Below are 18,801 nucleotides of genomic sequence, written 5' to 3'. Positions count from 1 at the left end.
TACAACTTGCAGTTTGACTTTATCTCTCTCATACTTTCATTAAATTGTGGTAAAGGACTGTGTTCAGTGTGACGTATGAAACCTATGTAAACTTGTTTTCATTAATCCAAGCAGATAAATGTATTAACTATGAACTCTGATTGGAATGAAGATTACCTTTTCTTTTTAAATGGGCTTTGGTGGAAGTTACCTGATGAGCAGATAAACATATAAAATAGCAATATAAATTCCAGTGCTTTTTCAGGTAGCGCTGGTAGAACATGCTGGTTAGTTAACATAACTCAATGCTTTAAATTGTTCCCTTTTTCATTAAACTAAGGCAATAAGCAAGCAAAATAATTTAATTTTTAAATTATTGTCCCTTTAATAACTTCATTGACAATACTAGGAAGGAACAATGTCTACAAAACAACAATCTGTCATGTTATCTCTTTCTGATGTAATGTATCTTAACATAAAATAGAAGTAATTTTGAGACCTCGTTGTTTACTCCTCTTTCCACTGTTGCAATCATCCTTTCACTTTGGGCAATTTCTTCCTCCCGGATTTTGTTCTTCCTTTCCTTTTCCACTCTCTGTACAATGTGTCCTTCTGTGCATGTCTAATCAATTTTCTGGTTTGGCACCAGTCATCTCTTTCCTTTCAGACTCTACTTCTGCCTAATTTGTTCAGCAACAGCCATGGCAAACAAAATAGAGAGGGAAGAGCTAGCTTTAGAGACTTTGAAGAAGGTACTATCCTTATCTTATTTTCTCTGGGATGTCTGTTGCAATAATAGGCTCATTACCATGCTCATCAGAAAGAAACTTGTAGTCTCCCAATTTTCAAAGGGACCAGATCTCCATATTTTTATCTTTGTCTTCATAGTCAGCGACTTATGGCACCAAGCTGAATTACTTCAATATATTGTATTACTGATTTTCCAAAGTTTGTTTTTATTGATTTTTAGTGATTTGCAGTGCATGTCCTTCTGGTGTTTGAATTGCTGAAAGTTTTCTGGATGTTCTTGTACTTAGTACTGTAAAACTGATTTTCTTTGTCACCACCTGGCTGTCAGGTCTCTAATAATTCATATATTTGGGAGGACACTTGCTTATAGTATGGAAACATCTCTGAGAATTAATATGCTGCGTATTCCAAATGTATTCCTGCCCAACAGCTGACAGAAATTTTCTGTGTATTCTTACAATACTGAGGGGACGTGAACCCAGATATTATCCAGTCTAAATATATCTAGTAGTTGATCTGTCCTCTGTGATTTTATGGGATCCTTTCCTGGTTTTAGGTTTGTGACAGTGAATTAGCTGGTTCTGTATGTGATGAGCATTTATATCTCGATCATATTCTGCTTGGTTGGTCAGATAAAAACACAAGGTGGGAATCAGCTTGCTGATACAGACACCCAAGTTCAGATGTCAACAAGTGTGAGTTAAGTCTAGTCTCTAGGTTCCCATTACGTGTTGGCTGAATACCTTCCAAGCTCCTCTGATTTCTTTTGAATCTCCTCAGTATATTTTTGCGTGTGTTTCTCCATATGCAAATACTCGCCTTCACAGACCCACCTAGTCTGAGTCTGATACTTCTCCGAAGTTAGGAATTGCCAAATCCAGTAGCCTCAGGCTCGGTCGTTCAATACTGGAGAGCCTCAATCCTCACGTGCAGGGCCACGTGCACAGGTGGGTCTCTTGAACGAGCCCCAGTCTCCCCAGCAGCTGGCGTGGACTTCCTCATCCCTCCAGTAGCCAACTGGCAGACCCTCTAGTCTCTCCAGTATCCAGCCCAGATTTATGGCCGCTTTGATATGTGGATCGCAAACCTCTTCTACTCGCGGGCTACACTCCCACATACATGGTGTGCACCCACTCAGGTCTCTTCTGTTGCATGGACCCCTGTGACCCACAGTCCCAGTCCAGATGCAGGCAGGAGCAAATAAATAGCTCTGTGTTGAGGACAGGAGAAGTATCTGCTTGCCTTATGTGAGATCTTCAGATGCATAAAAGTGTGGAGATCTTCAGAGATCTTCAGATGCTCCTCAAGTGTGGAGGTCCCACCTCTGCCGCTGCAAATCCTTCATGTAGAAACAGAAAAGGAAAATTGTTACGGATTTCTAGGGGAAAAAAAAAAAAAAGTGTATTTCCCACCAGTCTACCTCACTTCTTTTTTACTTTTCCTAGGCTAGTTTCATCAAATTTATTCAAGGTGGGAAATTCCACGTGAGTTGGGGCGGCTTTGTTATGGTATGAACTCAACAGAAGCTCCAGTAAGGGAAACTATTTATTCTAGCTCAGAGCACTCCCAGCCACCCTGGTTATACTTCCTTTCTGGCCAGGACAGCTTTGCAAGGCTGGGGAGGACGGGAGATCGCAGCGGCGTTCCGTCTCCCCAGTCTACTCTCCTGGTGGTCCGGCCACCTGGAGAGCTCCGCATCGGGGTTTTTGAAGCAAGCCCGTGCTGTGCCTGGCCCCATCCCTTGCACAGGCGTTTCAAACCCCGAGAAATGGAGCAAATAAAGGGCTTTATCTATTTCTGTAGCTGCCCGAGGTTTTGAGGTTCTCGCAAACGTAGGTCCCTGCACCATGAGGAGCTGTCGTACCTTAGCACGTGCCAAGTACATGCGTGTGTGTTGACACGTAGTATGCCGTGATGCTTCATGTAGGCATTCAGTGGCTTGGACATTTACCCTTTTGATGAGCCTGGAAACATCGTTACAGGAACTTACATAAATTAGAAATAGAAGCTAAAAGTAAACAATAAAAGAGCTGCAGCAGTCTTTTCTTTCTCCATGCTACTATTTTAATCTTCCTGTGAAAATCTGGGTAAGTTGATCACCCCCTTGTAAAAATGTTTCCTTAAAACAGAGAAACCTTTGAAATTAGATCTTCTAAGAAGGCTTTGTTATTGTATGACATGTCTAATGGGTAGATGCTTCTATTATCAGGACAGTCTTTCATACCATTTTACTGTTTTGATGCACTGCTAATGTTATTTTTTGATATATTTACTCTTCAATATTTACCTGTGGGGAAACAGCTCTTTTGTATTTTCAACAGAGTTTTTATGTGTTTCATAGGAAGACTTATGTATACTTCTAGTGAATGGAAGGTTCTTTAAAAGACTCTGATGAACCGTTAAAAGTAAAGCACACGTGGAATGAAATTTGTAAGTTATATTAAAGCATCAAGTTCAGTTTCAGTTCCCAGAAGCAAGGGCACCAAATTTTGGTTTTCTTTTGGTTCTTAACCTACATCGTATTCTGTAACTTGGCAAAAATCTGAGCTCCCTGACTCTTAGTTTAGTGTTTATTCTGCTATGGAGAAGTAAAATGGCAAAAGTGAAGAAAAAAAATGGAAGAGTTTATTACTTTAACTGCTTGTGCATTTGTAATTATTACCTCTGGTAGCAGAAAGGGGTAAAAAAAGGTTGTGTTTGGTATCTTAAAGAGTATTATCCTATAAGCATGTTAGAATCAAGAAATATATCAAATGCTGTACAAATACAATTAACAAGTATTGAAGCTTTACATTTATTTCGTGCCTAAAAAATCCCATATCGATTGCAAAGAAAAAGGAAGCAGCTGTGGGTAGGTGTGGTGGTTTTTACTTTTTGCTGAAACCACCATGCCAGTATCTAGTTTTCTGTGTGTGGGAAAGAAGTTGGCAGAAGTTATGTGGGAAAACAACGAAGGCAAACTGAGATAGAAACCACTTTTGAAGGTAGAAAGAGTGTAAGTGAGGGAGGAAGAAAGTAGGTGCATCTGGAACTTGATTTTCTATGTAATCAAGTAGTGCTGTTGATTTTGCATCTCTCTGCTTCAGGTTTCTGCATCAGCTGACACATCCTTTTGCATCAGAATGGAGCAAAAAGATTTGATATCTGTATCCTCTCAGATCAATGGGCTGCATCTTGATTGCATCTCTTCTGCTTCTCGTGCCATTTAGGGAACTGATAGTTACTTGAGAGAGAGACTCGTAAGCGCAGGCAGGGAGGACGTCTCAGCGTAGAGGCAGCATCCTGCCTCGAAAACAGTTTTGTTCTTGCACTTTGTTGTCTTCAGAAAAGAAAATCAAAACCTTTCATTTGTATATGTGGAATGCTGAGTAAAACTGTTAACAAAAGAAATATATGTTCAACATGATAAGCTGGCAACCAGGCATTTACTGCTCTCTTACACACTTGGTTTTGGTTTGCATTTTAAGTCTTAGAAAGAAAGAAAAATTACTTTTAAATACTAAAAGGCCAATAAGTAAGAATGAACAACATGTTATGGTTGTAGTAACTGAATTCTGTTTGGTTTTACATATCTTGTAGAAAAAAACATCAATTTTCCTGTTAATTTACATATGCATCTTACTTTAAAAAAGATAAATACCTAGGTTTTATCCTATATGAGCACTTATTTTGAATCTGTGATGTTTTAAATAATATTTTACATTCCAGTGTAATATGGTAATAAATATCTCTATTTTTATAAGTATTTCCTATACAATATCCAGGTATTCGGAGTTAATAAAATATTTAATAGTATCTGGATTGTTTGCTGTGCTGTGCTTATAGTCCTAGGAAGTATCTGACATTGTAATTGATGTCCATGGGCACTCCTGTTTAAGAGAGAAAAAGTGTGAGTTGTGCTTATTTTAGAGATACTGTACAACACATTATAAAACATGACCATCTCTTTAAGATGCTGATAGTCTTAACAAGAGAGACAAATGATAGGGAACAAACACAGAGTGTAATTTCCTCATGCTATGACTATTACAGTACAGTGGGTTATGCTTAGATGTTGCCTGAGTAATTCTTGTGCTCTTACGCGTATCAAGCTGGAATTTAATATCATTAGAATTTCAAATGTTGTTTGAAGAATACTGGATATAATTTCATTATTAGATAGAGGGAAAAAACCCTACTATATAACTCTTTAGTTGTTTATAGGTAAAATATTGTTTTATTTTATTGCAGGATAGAAGAATGCTTTTGTAAGGAAATAATTGATATATTCAGTCACCTATGAAGATTTGAATCTTGCTTATAAATAAAGTTTCACTATTTTTAAAAGAAACCGTAGTGTTATTTTTGGCCTGTGCTATTTAATTTACAATTAATATATTTTACTGTATAAGTTTTCTTACTTTAAAAACTCAGGTTTGGGAGGAGAGAGAGAATATTTTAGAAATGCCTAGAGGAAATATTTGAAAGCACAGCAAGTTGTCTTTCACTGTAATGATGTAAGACTTGAATAGTGGGGTTTTTTATTTTGATATGCATGTAATGATAAGGTATTTTCAGTGAGCCAAACTTGGGCCCCATCGAGACCAATTTGAGACCAATTAACAGCTTGAAATTTAAAAAATAATTTAGCCAAAAGTCAGATACGGAGGGGCCAAAAACAGAGCAACCAGTAAACCTTTGGAAGGGTTAATGACTTTGATTTCATTAATTCCTTTGCTTTCATGAGACTTCCATTGCTGGATAATTTTATTTCAGAAATATTGTGCCTGTTTTAGGACACTGAAGTACAAATACTGGATAGCAGACCTGAGCTAGTTTGTTCTGATCGAGAGATTCAGCTTTTATGAAAGCTGTGATGTGCAGGTGTCCAAGCAACTGTAGACCACAGCTCTCCACCAGCCTTGCACTACATATAGGTGATGTTAGGAAGTCAGTTGAGCAAATCTCTTGAAGTAATTTATCCATGAATCTGGCTGATTTTTATTCACCGCAGTTCTGGGAAACCAAGGGGTTTTGCTCTCGTAGAGGGAGAGATGTGGATAAATGAGGCAACTGATGAGGCAAGAGGAATATCCCATTTTTCCAGAGCTTTCTTAGCACTTCTTTATCCCATCACAGTCATGTTTCTCTGGTCCTTCGCGCATAAGTACCAAGACAAAATTTTATGTATACTATGATAATATGAGAATGCTTGAGCCAGTTCTTGATCCTGTTCATCATAACATGGAAAAAAAGGTGCCCATCTTTTTTATGTAAGTAAAAGAACTGAGATAAGAGAAGGTGAAGGATTTTGATGTTCTTGAATCCTCTGTTACTTACACAAATGGCTGAGTAAATAGGCAAACCCAGCATTACTTATTTATAGCATCCTTCTTGAATAGCTAGTATGGTTGATACACAAAGACATTATTTCAAAGTTGGATGTGGCACAACAAAATTTGTGAAGGGTTTTGATACATATGTATAAGAAGGAGCCATAGCTAGAATCCTTGAATTCCCCATTTCTGCAATGTGGGACTGAAATGAAAAGGTAGGTTTCAGAAGCAAAGAACAGACGGTAGTCAAGAAATAGCATCTTTTTGTGCCTTATGTGATGAAGGGAAACTGCGTAGAATGAGACCTTTTCCTTTCTTTAGACTGCAGTTCAGCTACCCAGATGAAGGTAGGGCTTAGGGAGGGCTTAAGCTGTCTGGACTCACTGAGCTGGACTGATGAGGAGTGGAGTTTGGTGGCAACCTACGGTCATTTTGGACACTAAAAGACCTTCACTGGGTCTTCAACGGCCTCCCTGAAAGAACGCACCTACCAACAAGTAGTAAATCTGTCAGCCCCACGTGGATCTCTTAGAAGTTTCCCATGAAGTGCCCCTGTACTCTGCCTGGATCTGGAGCTGAAGCCCACCATCCCAATTTCAGATGAATCATTTCACAGGGCTTTTGGCCCATTGAGTGGGAAATCCTGGGGCTCTGCAGTGGGTCAGAGGTGCTACAAACTGAAGGTCTAGCACTCAGATTTCCTGTGGCACCTACACTATCTTTTAATAGGCTGGTGACGGCCACTGCCCATCCCAGATGAAAGGAGCAATCCCAGCTTTAGCTGAACAACCAGCAGTTAAGGCGGGTGTAGAGAGCAACCTCTGGTATTTCTTAGAGAAGATAAAGCTTTGCAAAAAGTCCATCACAATTTCTTATTTTATGATGCCTGTTGGAGTGGCTTGCCTTTTTGTTCGCGGTATTATATGAACACTATCATCTCTTTATGATCTCCTGTCATTTAATCTTGCAGTGTAGACTTTAAGAGCCTCCTATATATTATATATAAAATGTTTACCTTTGATTCATAGTAGTTCCTTCCATATCTTAGCACTAGCATTTAGATTTGGGATAAAATATCTGTTAACATTTTACCTTTTAAAATAGACATTTCGTAATTTTGTAAGCAAAGGGGACTGCAAATACAGAATTACTTCTAGTAGTGCACATACTACAGCTTTGCTTACTCTTTTTTCAAATGTTCCTACAAACTGGATTTTCCTCTGTTTCCTCAATTTTTCATTTTTTCTCGCCATGTGCTTTAATATACATTCTTGCAGCTCTTTTGTTCCTTTAATCGGATTACTTTGGTTTGTATTCCTTGCACCACACTGAGTGGTCCATTTCTGTACATACAAGTGTATTAAGCTTGTTGTTATTATTTGTATTTTTTCTTTTTATTTTTCTGGAGACCACCTACTTTGTTTCTTTTAAACTCATTTTCATAGCCTTGCAATAAACCTCTTTCTTTCAGGTTTTCCTTAGGAGATGCTCGCAGGCCACTCCATGAAACTGCAATACTGGTGGAAGACATCGTCCACACTCAACTGATAAATTTGGTAAGAACATAACTGATAAAATAGTCTTCACTCTAAACCTCCTTGAAACAACATGACATTTTCATGATCAAATGACTAATAACAGATTGTTCTGGTTTTAGAAACTAATAAAACACAGAAACTGAGGGTGATGTTCTGGCCGCAATAATCCGTAGAAGCTACTGTTAGGCTGGCAGATAGAGAGCGTGCACTTTGCTTATGGTTGTATACTGTATTTGTGTGATATCTGCAACCCCACCTAACCTTGGGAATAAAGCTGATGTATTTTCTTGTTAAAAACTTCAAGCTGTTAAAAAACCCCAACTGGTTAGTCATCTGAAGACTTCATTGCTATTTTTTTTGTGTTCTAGTATTTGTGTTAATGCATTATTTGCTTAATATTTAAGTTCTAATATTCTTACTCTTTGATGTTTTGACTTCTGTCAGAAATAATGCAGAAATATTGAATATTTTTCTTTACTGGAAGCCAATGAAAGTGTTGTATAAATGAGGCTGTTTTGAATCTCGTCTGTCAGAAGCAGCTCTAAGTTTGAACCTCTCCATAGTTTTTAATTAAACACCTCTTAAGAAATCAACGGCAGTATTTTATACCATGGCATGAATCTGCCATCTGACATTTTGTACAGAAAGGTATACTCTTATATGTCACCTGTAGCTTGGGAAGCATAGCGAATGTTTTTTTTTCTTATTCTAGTGATTCTTCACATGAAATTACCAGCATGTATGGGTATGGACATTATATGGAGCTATGTATATAAATAATACGAATACATATTATTACTAATATTTACATATGATGAGTCCCTAGATCAGCTAGAGCTTTGAGCTGCAAGTTCCTAGATCTTTTCTCTATAATGAGCCCTTTCAGCAATCAGAAGGGTTTTTAAGTTTCAAGCTAGGTTCTGTTACTACATTAACTAGAATTAAAAACTTTTGCTAAACTGAGAAAATTCAGAATGGGGCAGACGACATATTAGAAATACATATATATGTGTGTGTGTTTATATATAAAATCTATATATTTCTACTTAGAATATTTGTATATTATATATAGAATATATTTTATTAAAATATAATGTAAATAAACCTTCCCCTGCCCACTGTTTGCCTGCAGACAGGTGCTTTCCTTCAGCTTTGCACTTAATCCAGCAACCGTTCAGTGGCTTCCTGGATCGCAGCAAACGAGCTGGGGTCCCTTCCAGCTCCGGGTAGTTTCTTTCTGCTCACACCTCTGAAGCCCAGCGGTGTATCCCTGTCTCTGCAGTCTCCTGGCATTTTTGTGCTGTGGCTTTTTTGCGTATTATGCTCCTCTCGGTCTGTCCTGACCTGTGCCCTGTGGCTCCTGGTTTCCCATGGGTTAATCATGCTGCTCTGAGCATATATTTGTAATTCTTATGCTAGCTCTAACTACTAAAAAAATTACATTTTCTTAACAACTCCCCTAATTTGTGGAAACGGATGGTTGCAGCTTCACTCTTCCTTTAGCAATAGCATGAAGAGTCTGTGCTTTTACATCCCACCGAGGCTTAGCTGAGCTGAGCTTTACGTCAAAATGTGCGTTTTGAGAAATGCAACCTGCAGCCATGTGGTCTTTGCACTTAAATCAAAGCCGGGCACTTACTTGGGGAATGACCATGACCCAGGGTTAACCCTGCGTGGGGTGTAGGGCATGTACGATTTCCTGACAGAAGGAAGAATGGGAACGGAGCGGCAGATAAACAGCTTTTCTAACCTTTCCCCTCCGAGCCTAAGACAGCACTTTATTTCTGAGGAAGTGAAAGTATCTTTAATAGCTCATTGCTTTGACCTCTGACATTCACATGCCGGAACTCTTAAATCAGGAGCTTTTTACATACTCCGGACTTCTGATAGGGATTTTTGTGCATTTGTCATCCTTAATAACTGCGCATCCTTATTGAGCTGTTACTATGTAGTTGTATTAAATTTTCCCTTTAGATGTAGGTGTTCGTGCGGGTATATATCCAGTACTAGCAAAAAGCTATTTTTATAATTGAAGCTGACTGCAGATGTAAATTTATTGCTTACTACCTGGGTTTTGTCATATTACTCATGTTAATGGACTACACAGTTCTCATTATGTAATTTAATGATTTCTTCTCAAAATTAATGTCCATTTTGCCATCCATAATACATGTATGAGGCTAAACTGTAGAAATTACTTTTATGCCTGCAGTAAAGCTGGCACGTTGCATACATCTTTCATAGTAAACATTTGTAAGAAGAGCTTGTACTTGTTGATTAAGTCCAGGTTTGCACTTCTGAATTAAAAAATAAGTTGCCAGCGTGATTGCCTTTGATTGGTTGACTTTTGATATCTTGCAAGTTTATAGTTCCAGCTTCCTATTTTCAAGGTTGATCTGAACTCTATTAAATCAGGGTCTGGTTTGGACAGATTTATACAGTCGCTGCTTCAAACCACTATATACTTCATGAGGTCCGGCTGCTATAGCAGATGACTGCACTAACAAGTCAAATTCTTGAAAAGCAGACTTTTTAAAGTCTGCATCACATTTTATGATCGATTTTTTGTGTGTGTTTTGTACAATATGCACACTGTTTTACATTAAGTTAAATTCTGCTAAAAGTATATACCAACGTGTAGAAGGAAATGACTGTCTCCAGAGGATGATTCACATCATCCTAAAATTAGTTTCCAAGTTAGATGAGATGAATCTCTTGAGGAATTTATTTCCTCAGCTGTCTAATAAATGGATCCTTTGGCGGCTTGCTGGGGTTTGAATATCTACGAGTTAGGCATAAAATTTGAGCGATAAATTCCATCCAATTTGTGTCAGAATGCTAGCTTGAGCTTGAAAATTTTTTGCATATATTGTGACTATAATAAATGTTTTGTTATTTGCATATCAAGCAATATAAAAACCAAAAAAATCCACACCAGAATGAGAAAGTTCTCTACATTTTTTGTTCAAGTATAATGCATTTGAAGAGCACAATGAATTCAAGTTTTAATTTGAAATCAAATTCGGTGTTGACTGATAGTATTTGTTTAGTAACTGATCTATATGTATTTATAGATGCCTTGATATTACCCCTAAAACTGTATTTATTTACGTGTGCTAAGACTAGAGGTTCCAATCAAGGCTATATTGTTCTTTATGGTTAAGCACAAATAGTAGATGACTGTTACAGGGAAAATTGCACCTACAAAAAAGGTTCAATGGGGAATGGAAAAAGATGTTAATCAGAAGGGAACAAGCCTTTAAATTACTTACCATTTGAAGTGGAACGAGGCCTCTTTTAGTTCGTTCTTTCATCATATCCAATACAATTTGCATGTGCAGCAAGAAGATTTTGAAGCATCGTCTTTTGTAATAATCTATTAGTATCTGTTCAGACCTTTAGAAAAGGAAATCAAAGATCCTGCGTTAGGACAAATCAGTATTATTTAGCACTTTGTCAAGAAAAAGAGGCTGTAATTAAGAGAAATGGAATAGGAATTTTTCTTAGTAATTAAACTACCATTGAGAGGTTTGGCATCAAAATAGCTGGAGTCTTGCACATACGTGGATGTAAAAGCATCTGGAAATTTTTTCATGTAATATTTAAGAAAGAGGAAAAGTCTCTCCTCACCTTGACCATCTCCGTCCAGAATTTCTGTTGTGCTGGGCTGGATCATAGGAAAATGTTGTATTATTAGACTAATATTAAAAACTAAAGATCTCTTAGTATCTTCTCTTGATAGGGCCATAGCTCCATGTTCACGCTTCGGATGTCATGTTCAAAGGCTAATAGACAATAGAATCATGATGTACTACTTAAATCAAAAAGGCTGTTAAGGAGTTACATTCCTTGTGCTGGGTATGTATCAACTGGGCATTTATTATCAGAATGAACTACCAGCAGTTTCCTCTCTAGGCTTGCTGAATATGGTAGTAGTAGTAGTACTGACACCTGCTTTCACAGAATTTGATTATTCAATTTAGCACTAGATCTGAACTTCAGTCCTTTACATTTTGTTTCTGAGATATCAGATGGTTTCTGGGAAGAGATTAGATTTGTTTTTCCAAAGTGAAAGACATTTTAGCGGTAGCACAGAGTTCAGCAAGGGAATATGAAAAATTACACGTATGCATACCAGAAATACTGATGTGCTTATAAACAGCAGAGTCCAAAAGTCCTTCCCTACTGGTAAGTAACCTTACCTGTCCAGGAAAGACTGGCTGCTCAGAGGGGAGGCCACAGCTCATTGCAACAGCCTGGGACTGCCTCCTTTAAATGTTTTCTCCGCTGGAATTCTTCGTAGCCTGTGATAAGTCATTGCGAAGATTGTCATGAATGATAGAATTCATGTTAAAAGTTGTGGTTTACTCCCTGTCGGCTAATGTGTGTCTGCTAGAAGATGGACTCTGATCTCTTCAATTGATGTCGAATGATTCAAGTCAAACCCACTCGGCTGGATTTTTAGAATGCAATAGTGTCAGCTTAAAGGAACTTTGATTGCCCAGCATTGTCTTGTAGATGGTATGTTGGGGTTTTTTTGATCTATTACTTTTGTCTTCCAATGGAAGAATTTAATGTCATACAACTAGTGCTGCTATCTGGTAATTATTAACATTCCACTCTTGCTTCGTTTGTAGGAGCATGATCTGGGTCTCATGTTACATACGTGCATATATGAACACTTTGCATATACACATAGGTAATTTTAAATTTTTCTGGTTTATTACTATTGGAAATTAATTGTCTCTAACACACATAATATAGTTAATTCAGAATCAACTTTCAACCAAAGCACAGAACACAGGTCAGTAGGTGAATAATCTATACTGCAATATGATATGGAATATTTATTTTAAACTGCAGCAGTAATTCATAGGTAGAACACTTATAGCGAGATGCAGAAATTCAGCAGTATGTCAAGTCCTGAGTAAGTCCATAGTAAATCTATCCTGTGGAGTAAATTGCTTCTTATAGTAGGGACTTAAATGAAGATTGGGTAGTCATTTGCCACAACTAGGAAAAGGAATGGTGAAAGCACAGAGACAAGCATAAGCATAGGTTTACTGATATGAAATGCTAAGTATTTAAATCATGATGGGCATGAATTTGTGTTTTGAAAGGGCTGTACTTTTTCTGGATGAATGTGGTGTGCTTTCCTTGCTTCCCAGCTTTATTCCTGCAGCTGTTAATCATTTTATTGCAGTTTAAAAAGAAAGGAGAAGGAGGAGGAAAAACTCACCTTCGCTGGCCCATCCAGAGAAAAAGACAACGGCGATGGGAGAGGGGAGTAGGAAAAATGAGGATTTAAACCGAAACAAGGATAGAGCTTTCTTGGTTCTTTACAGCCTACTCCTTCAGCTTTTTTTAAAACCAAATCACACTCATTATTCATTCACAAACTTGATTAGTCATTTTAATGTGTGTAACCTCTATGCTGTTCTGAAATCATACAGTCCCAGGTTTGTTTACTGCATTTTTGAACTGTTAGACTTGTAACCTTTATATACGTAATTGTAGAATTTCTGACATTCCTTTTAAAAAAGAGAATTGAAACCAGCTCATTCATTAACAGAAATTGCCCACCGATAAAAACAAACCGTGTGAAGCACTGTTCACTCTTGATCCCAAAGTTATGTGCAACTGTCACTTATGCCACCCCAGTAACGGGAGAAGTCCTTGTTTTATGAGTCTGTTTTAAAACAGTAATAAAGTTTCCTGCGCAGGACATTAATTAGAGGGGTTATCAAAATAAGACAAACTAATATAATTTGTGATTGTACAAAATAAAGGAAGTCGAGGGTACCATTGGGACCTAATGAATCACAGGATGGAAACAATCTTCTGGCTAACTAAACATTCAGACTTTGTACTAAGTCATAGGGTGTATATACAACTCAGCAAACCGGAACACACTGTGTGTTTACATGAATGGGATAAAGGAGTTCACAAAAACCATCTGGGAAAAAAATCCTTCGACTATTCATTCTGTTCCTACTGTAGACTAAATTAAACAACACGCGTACATTTGCAGCAAACACGTGGCACACCTGCCCTGGAAGAAATCGAACTGGAAAAATAAGTCTGTAATATAAAAAATTCCCTGGGTACGGGCAGTGTGCATTTGTTAGCATTTCCCATGTGTGATGGAAGAGAACGGACTTTATTTCTAGCACGCAGTTGTTAATTGTTCCCTGTGCGTTTACATCATTTAAATGTGGTCAATATTTAGATTATGTTTCTGCATTGGTAGGAGTAAATTTTTTTTTTCTTTTACTTTTGAATGGAAAGAGCATCTTTGACATTAATTTTTGTGGTCATCGTTCTCAAAATTGATTTTGGATGATTTGTATTGTTTCATTTTTTGAAAGATTTCTGCGTGATTCTAAAAGGAAGGGCTGTTTTTCAAAAAACTTCTTTGTTCAATTTAAAGAGTAGTATAGAGTAGTTTTTGTCATTCTGAGTATATTTTTTTTTTCTATGCAGTGCAAAAATTTGAATAGATTCAACCCATTCATTGCTGTTCTATAGAGGTCAGATGCCATTACTGCTGTACCAAAGGAGCTCAGTGACAGTGTGTCTGTTATTTGCAGGTGAAGATGGCACTGGTTTAGAAAGGCCTACGTCAGACACAAGGCACTGCTTTCTCAATTTCTTGTTAAGAAAAAATATTTTTTTTTCTTTCCTAATAGTTTTTGATTAGCAAACACTTGACTTTAGATTACTTGAACAAATGGACAGCATTTCATCTTCAATATATTACAATATTGTGAAATGTCTTTTAAGGAGGGGTTTTTTTAATTTAAATTGGAAACGATGAAGTCTTTTGTCTGACTCTTGATGAAATCTTGCCTTTTCTTCATTGGTAATTTATAGGAAAAGCAATGTCCTGAGTTTTCTACTCTAACGTTAGCTCCTACTTGTTCACATATTCAGACGTATTTATTCTAAAGCACAGAATCTACTTCAGGAGAGAGTTCAGGAGTCCCAGTTAGGGATTCTGGGCTCTCTCTGTGCTTTCTCTTAAGATGAGAGACTTGATGACTAATTTGGTTAGGTGTTTTCTTTCCAGTGGATCTTTCTGCAGAGTCATCACGTGCTATGAGACAGAGCTGCTGCTTTTTGCCTGGTCAGGCAGAGATGCTGCTCAGCAGCCAGTGGTGATGGACTGCACTGATCTGAAAAGTGGAAAGACTAAGATACTGTTATTAAGAACCCTAAAAAAAAATCAAACAGAAGGAAATGAATAATTATGCCCACATCTTTGTAGCAAGATGTTCAATAGTGAAGAAAAAAATCCAAACCATTGACTAGATTGAATGGAAAAAGTGATGTGATCAATGGTTAAAGATTGTCTTGTAGTGCATATAAAATATAAAAAATGAAGGTAGTGCAGGCAGCTATAATCCCAATATTTCCTGATTTTCTATATCAGTCTTTGGGCCTTTAATAACAGTGACACAGATTTATGTGTGTTGTATATATATGTGTCTATATGTACAGGTCTGTTTTTTCCACCCTTAACACATCAGATTCCTGTTTAGGCTGTTGAGCAAGAATTAAGTATGTATGAAATTTCACAGTTTGGGGCTTTCGAATATATGGCATTCCTAAATACATATTTACTCAATTACTTTGGCTTCTGGGGCTTTTAGGAATAGATTGATAAGCTGATCCCAGCCTGAGTTTGCAAAATGCAAATACATCCTCTATTTAATTTTTAGATATACTGTTAGGAGTTTAGCATATATTAATAGCTATTGAAATCTTGGATGAGCTGAGCTGAGATATTCAGTGTACAGATGCACAGTGTCTAGGGTGTGTTGACTGCTTATATTGATGTCACTTACTATTGTGCTGGAGCCCTACAAAATTGTAGGTGATTAGCTCTTTAGAAAAGAACAAATGAAAAAGTTAAGTTGAAGAGTAGTCATTAGATTTTTATTGCACAATATGATGCACTCTGGTAAATCAATATTTTGTCAATGGTTCTGCTCTCTGGTCTCCTTTATTGATAGTGTTTATGACTGAACTGGCTTTTGCCAAGGGTATTTTTGATGTAGCCTAAAAATGTCTCAAATTATTTAGGTGGACTGAAGTGAAGGAGCAATCTTTCTGTCTGTAAAAAGTCATAATTACATCCCAAGCTTCAGAAGTCAAATGGAAAACTGATATTCAAGGTTCCTTTCTTTCTTTAACTTGCTTGTATGTTGTAAATTGAATATTGTAAGTTTATGAACGTGTGTGTAAAGTCCATATCTGCATGCAGAGAGCCATCTCATCTACTAGTCTGATTCTGGCAGCAATTAGTAAACTAAATGAAAAGAATCTGAAATTTATCAGTGGTATGCAACACATGGATATTTGATTAGAAAGATGGACCTAAAGTTAACTTTCAAACACATCTGAGTATCTTTGAAATGAGCTCCAGAATCCAATAAACAATGGGGGTTTAATTACTATTTTTATCATCTTACTTGCTTTATTTCAATGATTGTCCAAATTTGTTAACTGTCAGTGCCTGGTGGAGGGTAACATTCCTTCTGCTTTTCCTCTGAGATCCTGAGTGGATTGACCTGAACAAACATAAAGGCAAACAAACATATTTTTCTATACCTGAGATAATGATGCCAGATCATCTTTTGTGTCAGGGGACATAAATGGGCACTTCTAGGATGTGACTCTTCATCTCCTAAAGTAGTTATTTAACATTCTGGCCTTACATGTAAAATCTGGACATCTTAAGTGAGGTGAGATGTCTCTCACTATGACTTTCAGCACTAGCTGTATTTTTTTTTATTTCATTTTTCATTGATTCTGTCAAACAGAACTGTAAAATTCTGAAAGACACAAACTGATTTATGGATATCTGTGGTGAAAAAAGAGTAGTGTTAAATTCTGCATGGTCTTTAAGTGTAACTCATAAACCTTAAAGGTCATCTCAGAGTGTTTAACAGAGCAAATTCATTGTAGTTTTTAAATCACTTTATCTGATTTCAAGCAAACCTGATAGTTTCAGAGTAACTTTGTTTAGGAAGATTGGCTTGTTAAAAGTGTTATGTAGTTACAAGGAAATGTGGTCACAGCTGGTTCTGGTTTCTTAGCTAATCCACCTGATTGGAAACAACAGGTTTTTGATATTTTTCCATTTCTTACACTGACACCTAGTGTTCAGAGTTCTTGAGTTTCTAATACTGCACTTTGTTATTAATAGATTACTGTTGATACTGAAGTTCTCCACCCTTGTCAACATCTTCCATTTCTGCTCTTCTTCAAAAGAAAGCAATAACTGAAGGCAAAGGTGTTACCATCATTCAAAACAATATTACTTTGGCAATACAAACAGTACGCCACTACTGCAAAACTTGGCAAAAGCTGTTCTATTTCTTGAAGCGCTGCAAAACTTGTTTTCTTAAAATTTAAGTGCTTTAGTTTTGGCAAATACAACTCTTTTGTGTCTTTAAGTGTCACTGGCCAACAAAAACAGTGATAACAGCAGAAACCCTTAGATCAGTATTTATTTAATTGTGGGAGATGTCAACGCTTTTTATTTCTGTGTTCTTTTATCTTCAAGCCACGAGTTCTACCTGATAGGAGTGTCGATGGCAGCACAGTCCTTGAGAGGACTGAAAATAACTTATACACAAAAACTAGCACAAACAGTCTTTTATCTCAGACTTGCAAATAAATGGAGCAATCCAAGTATGGACTGTAACCCATTCCTGACAAAGATGATAACTGAGAGAGTAAAATTTACTCTCTAACTCTTATACTTGTGATTTTGCTGCATGTTAACTGAAGTTCTTTCATGATTTAAGAGACTATATTAAGAATTTTGTGTGGCTGTATCTATAAGTTTCAATGAATTTTGTATTTTAGTGATGGATTCTATAAAAAAGTGAAAAATATTCAGGCAGAGAAAATGCATATTAAACTTACCCTTGATATGATCATTCTTCCATTTTTCTTTTCATGACTTTTCCTGTGGGTGCACCAAAAAGCTGCCTTTCTGCACCAAGTCATATGTGGTTTTAGTTTCCTATACACTTACAACCTTGCCTTCTCAGCAAACCAGGCGGCAGTGACGGTTTACTGAATACTCGCCTTGGTGATGGTCTCCTCTTGAAGAAGCCCTTGGTTCTTACCCAATTTTCAAACGAGTCAGAATGTGACCATAAACACATTCTCTTCCCATAAAACTTGGTAAACTGTATTAGTGAGATGTCAAAGTTTAATTCTACTGCTTTAGGCTGAAACTTCCCCTCCAGAGATGTATCTTTCCTTCCAGACCCATTGCACAATCTGTAGATTCTTGTGCTATTAAGATAATTGGTGTTTAAAAGAGCAGTGTGGCTGGTCGAAGACTTGTTTGCATGAGGTGATGGAGTTAGTGGCTTGGTCAGAGGAGGGCATAAAGGAAATAAATTTGAGAAAACATGTCAGGAGCTCTGTACCAATTGATAAAGAGGTGATGGTCTCAAAAAAGCATTACAGTCAGTCTGATTCAGCTGAATTATTTTCAACACAGCTATTAACTACAGTGGACTCCATGCAGCAGTTGTATCTGTGATTTACGTAAATATTCCCAAACTCAGATAGCTCTGTTTTCATACACTCTTCCTTTAAATTACAATGTATAATGTATAACCTACCAACTTAGACTGCCCATTTTCTTGTATCTTGGGTAAAGGCATTGAACTTCTCTGTGTGCACATGGCATACTAGATACTATACTACGTTATTGCCTATCTATATTTTATATTCCTGTGAACCAGTCATAATGTGCTTATCAAAGATATAATCAGAGACAATAGAGAGAAATGTTACTTGTAGGATATCATTTATTTGACTTCTTTCAGCCTTCTATTTTCAGGGTGATGTGAATTTGGACCCAGAATGGTGATTTCTGTCTAGTGACTATAGGTGATGCTTTGGGTGACCAGCTCAGATGTAGACATCTATGTTTAGTCAGATAATTCCCACCTAAGAGATAACTCTCCCATGACAAAAGCCTTGAAGCAAAAAAAAAAAAAAAAAAAAAAAAAAGGATAATTAGAACTTCTCTGATGGCAAAAGGAGATGATAACAGTGTCAAAAGCAGCAGGAAAGTCAGAGAAAATAAAGACATAATGGAGGCCCAGATTTCTGGCCAGGAAGAAGCACATAGTGTCCCATATATGAACAGTTTTAAGGGAGGGGATTTATGAAAAGTCAGGTTGGAG

The 18,801-nt window shown here is 37.1% G+C and overlaps 1 protein-coding gene across 1 annotated transcript in view; it reads left to right on the top strand.

The window, feature by feature from the left end:
• Positions 1 to 18,801, top strand: part of SUPT3H (SPT3 homolog, SAGA and STAGA complex component) — a 280,364-nt gene that overhangs the window by 135,549 nt on the left and 126,014 nt on the right. Inside the window, 1 exon segment of the mRNA XM_075048980.1 lies at positions 7,516 to 7,600. Within this exon segment, the coding sequence (XP_074905081.1) occupies positions 7,516 to 7,600 (85 nt within the window).

This window comes from Buteo buteo, chromosome 17 (genome assembly GCF_964188355.1).
Source record: "Buteo buteo chromosome 17, bButBut1.hap1.1, whole genome shotgun sequence".
Taxonomy (NCBI): domain Eukaryota; kingdom Metazoa; phylum Chordata; class Aves; order Accipitriformes; family Accipitridae; genus Buteo; species Buteo buteo.
Note: the sequence above shows the minus strand (reverse complement) of the source record. Positions and strands in the feature narration are given on the sequence as shown.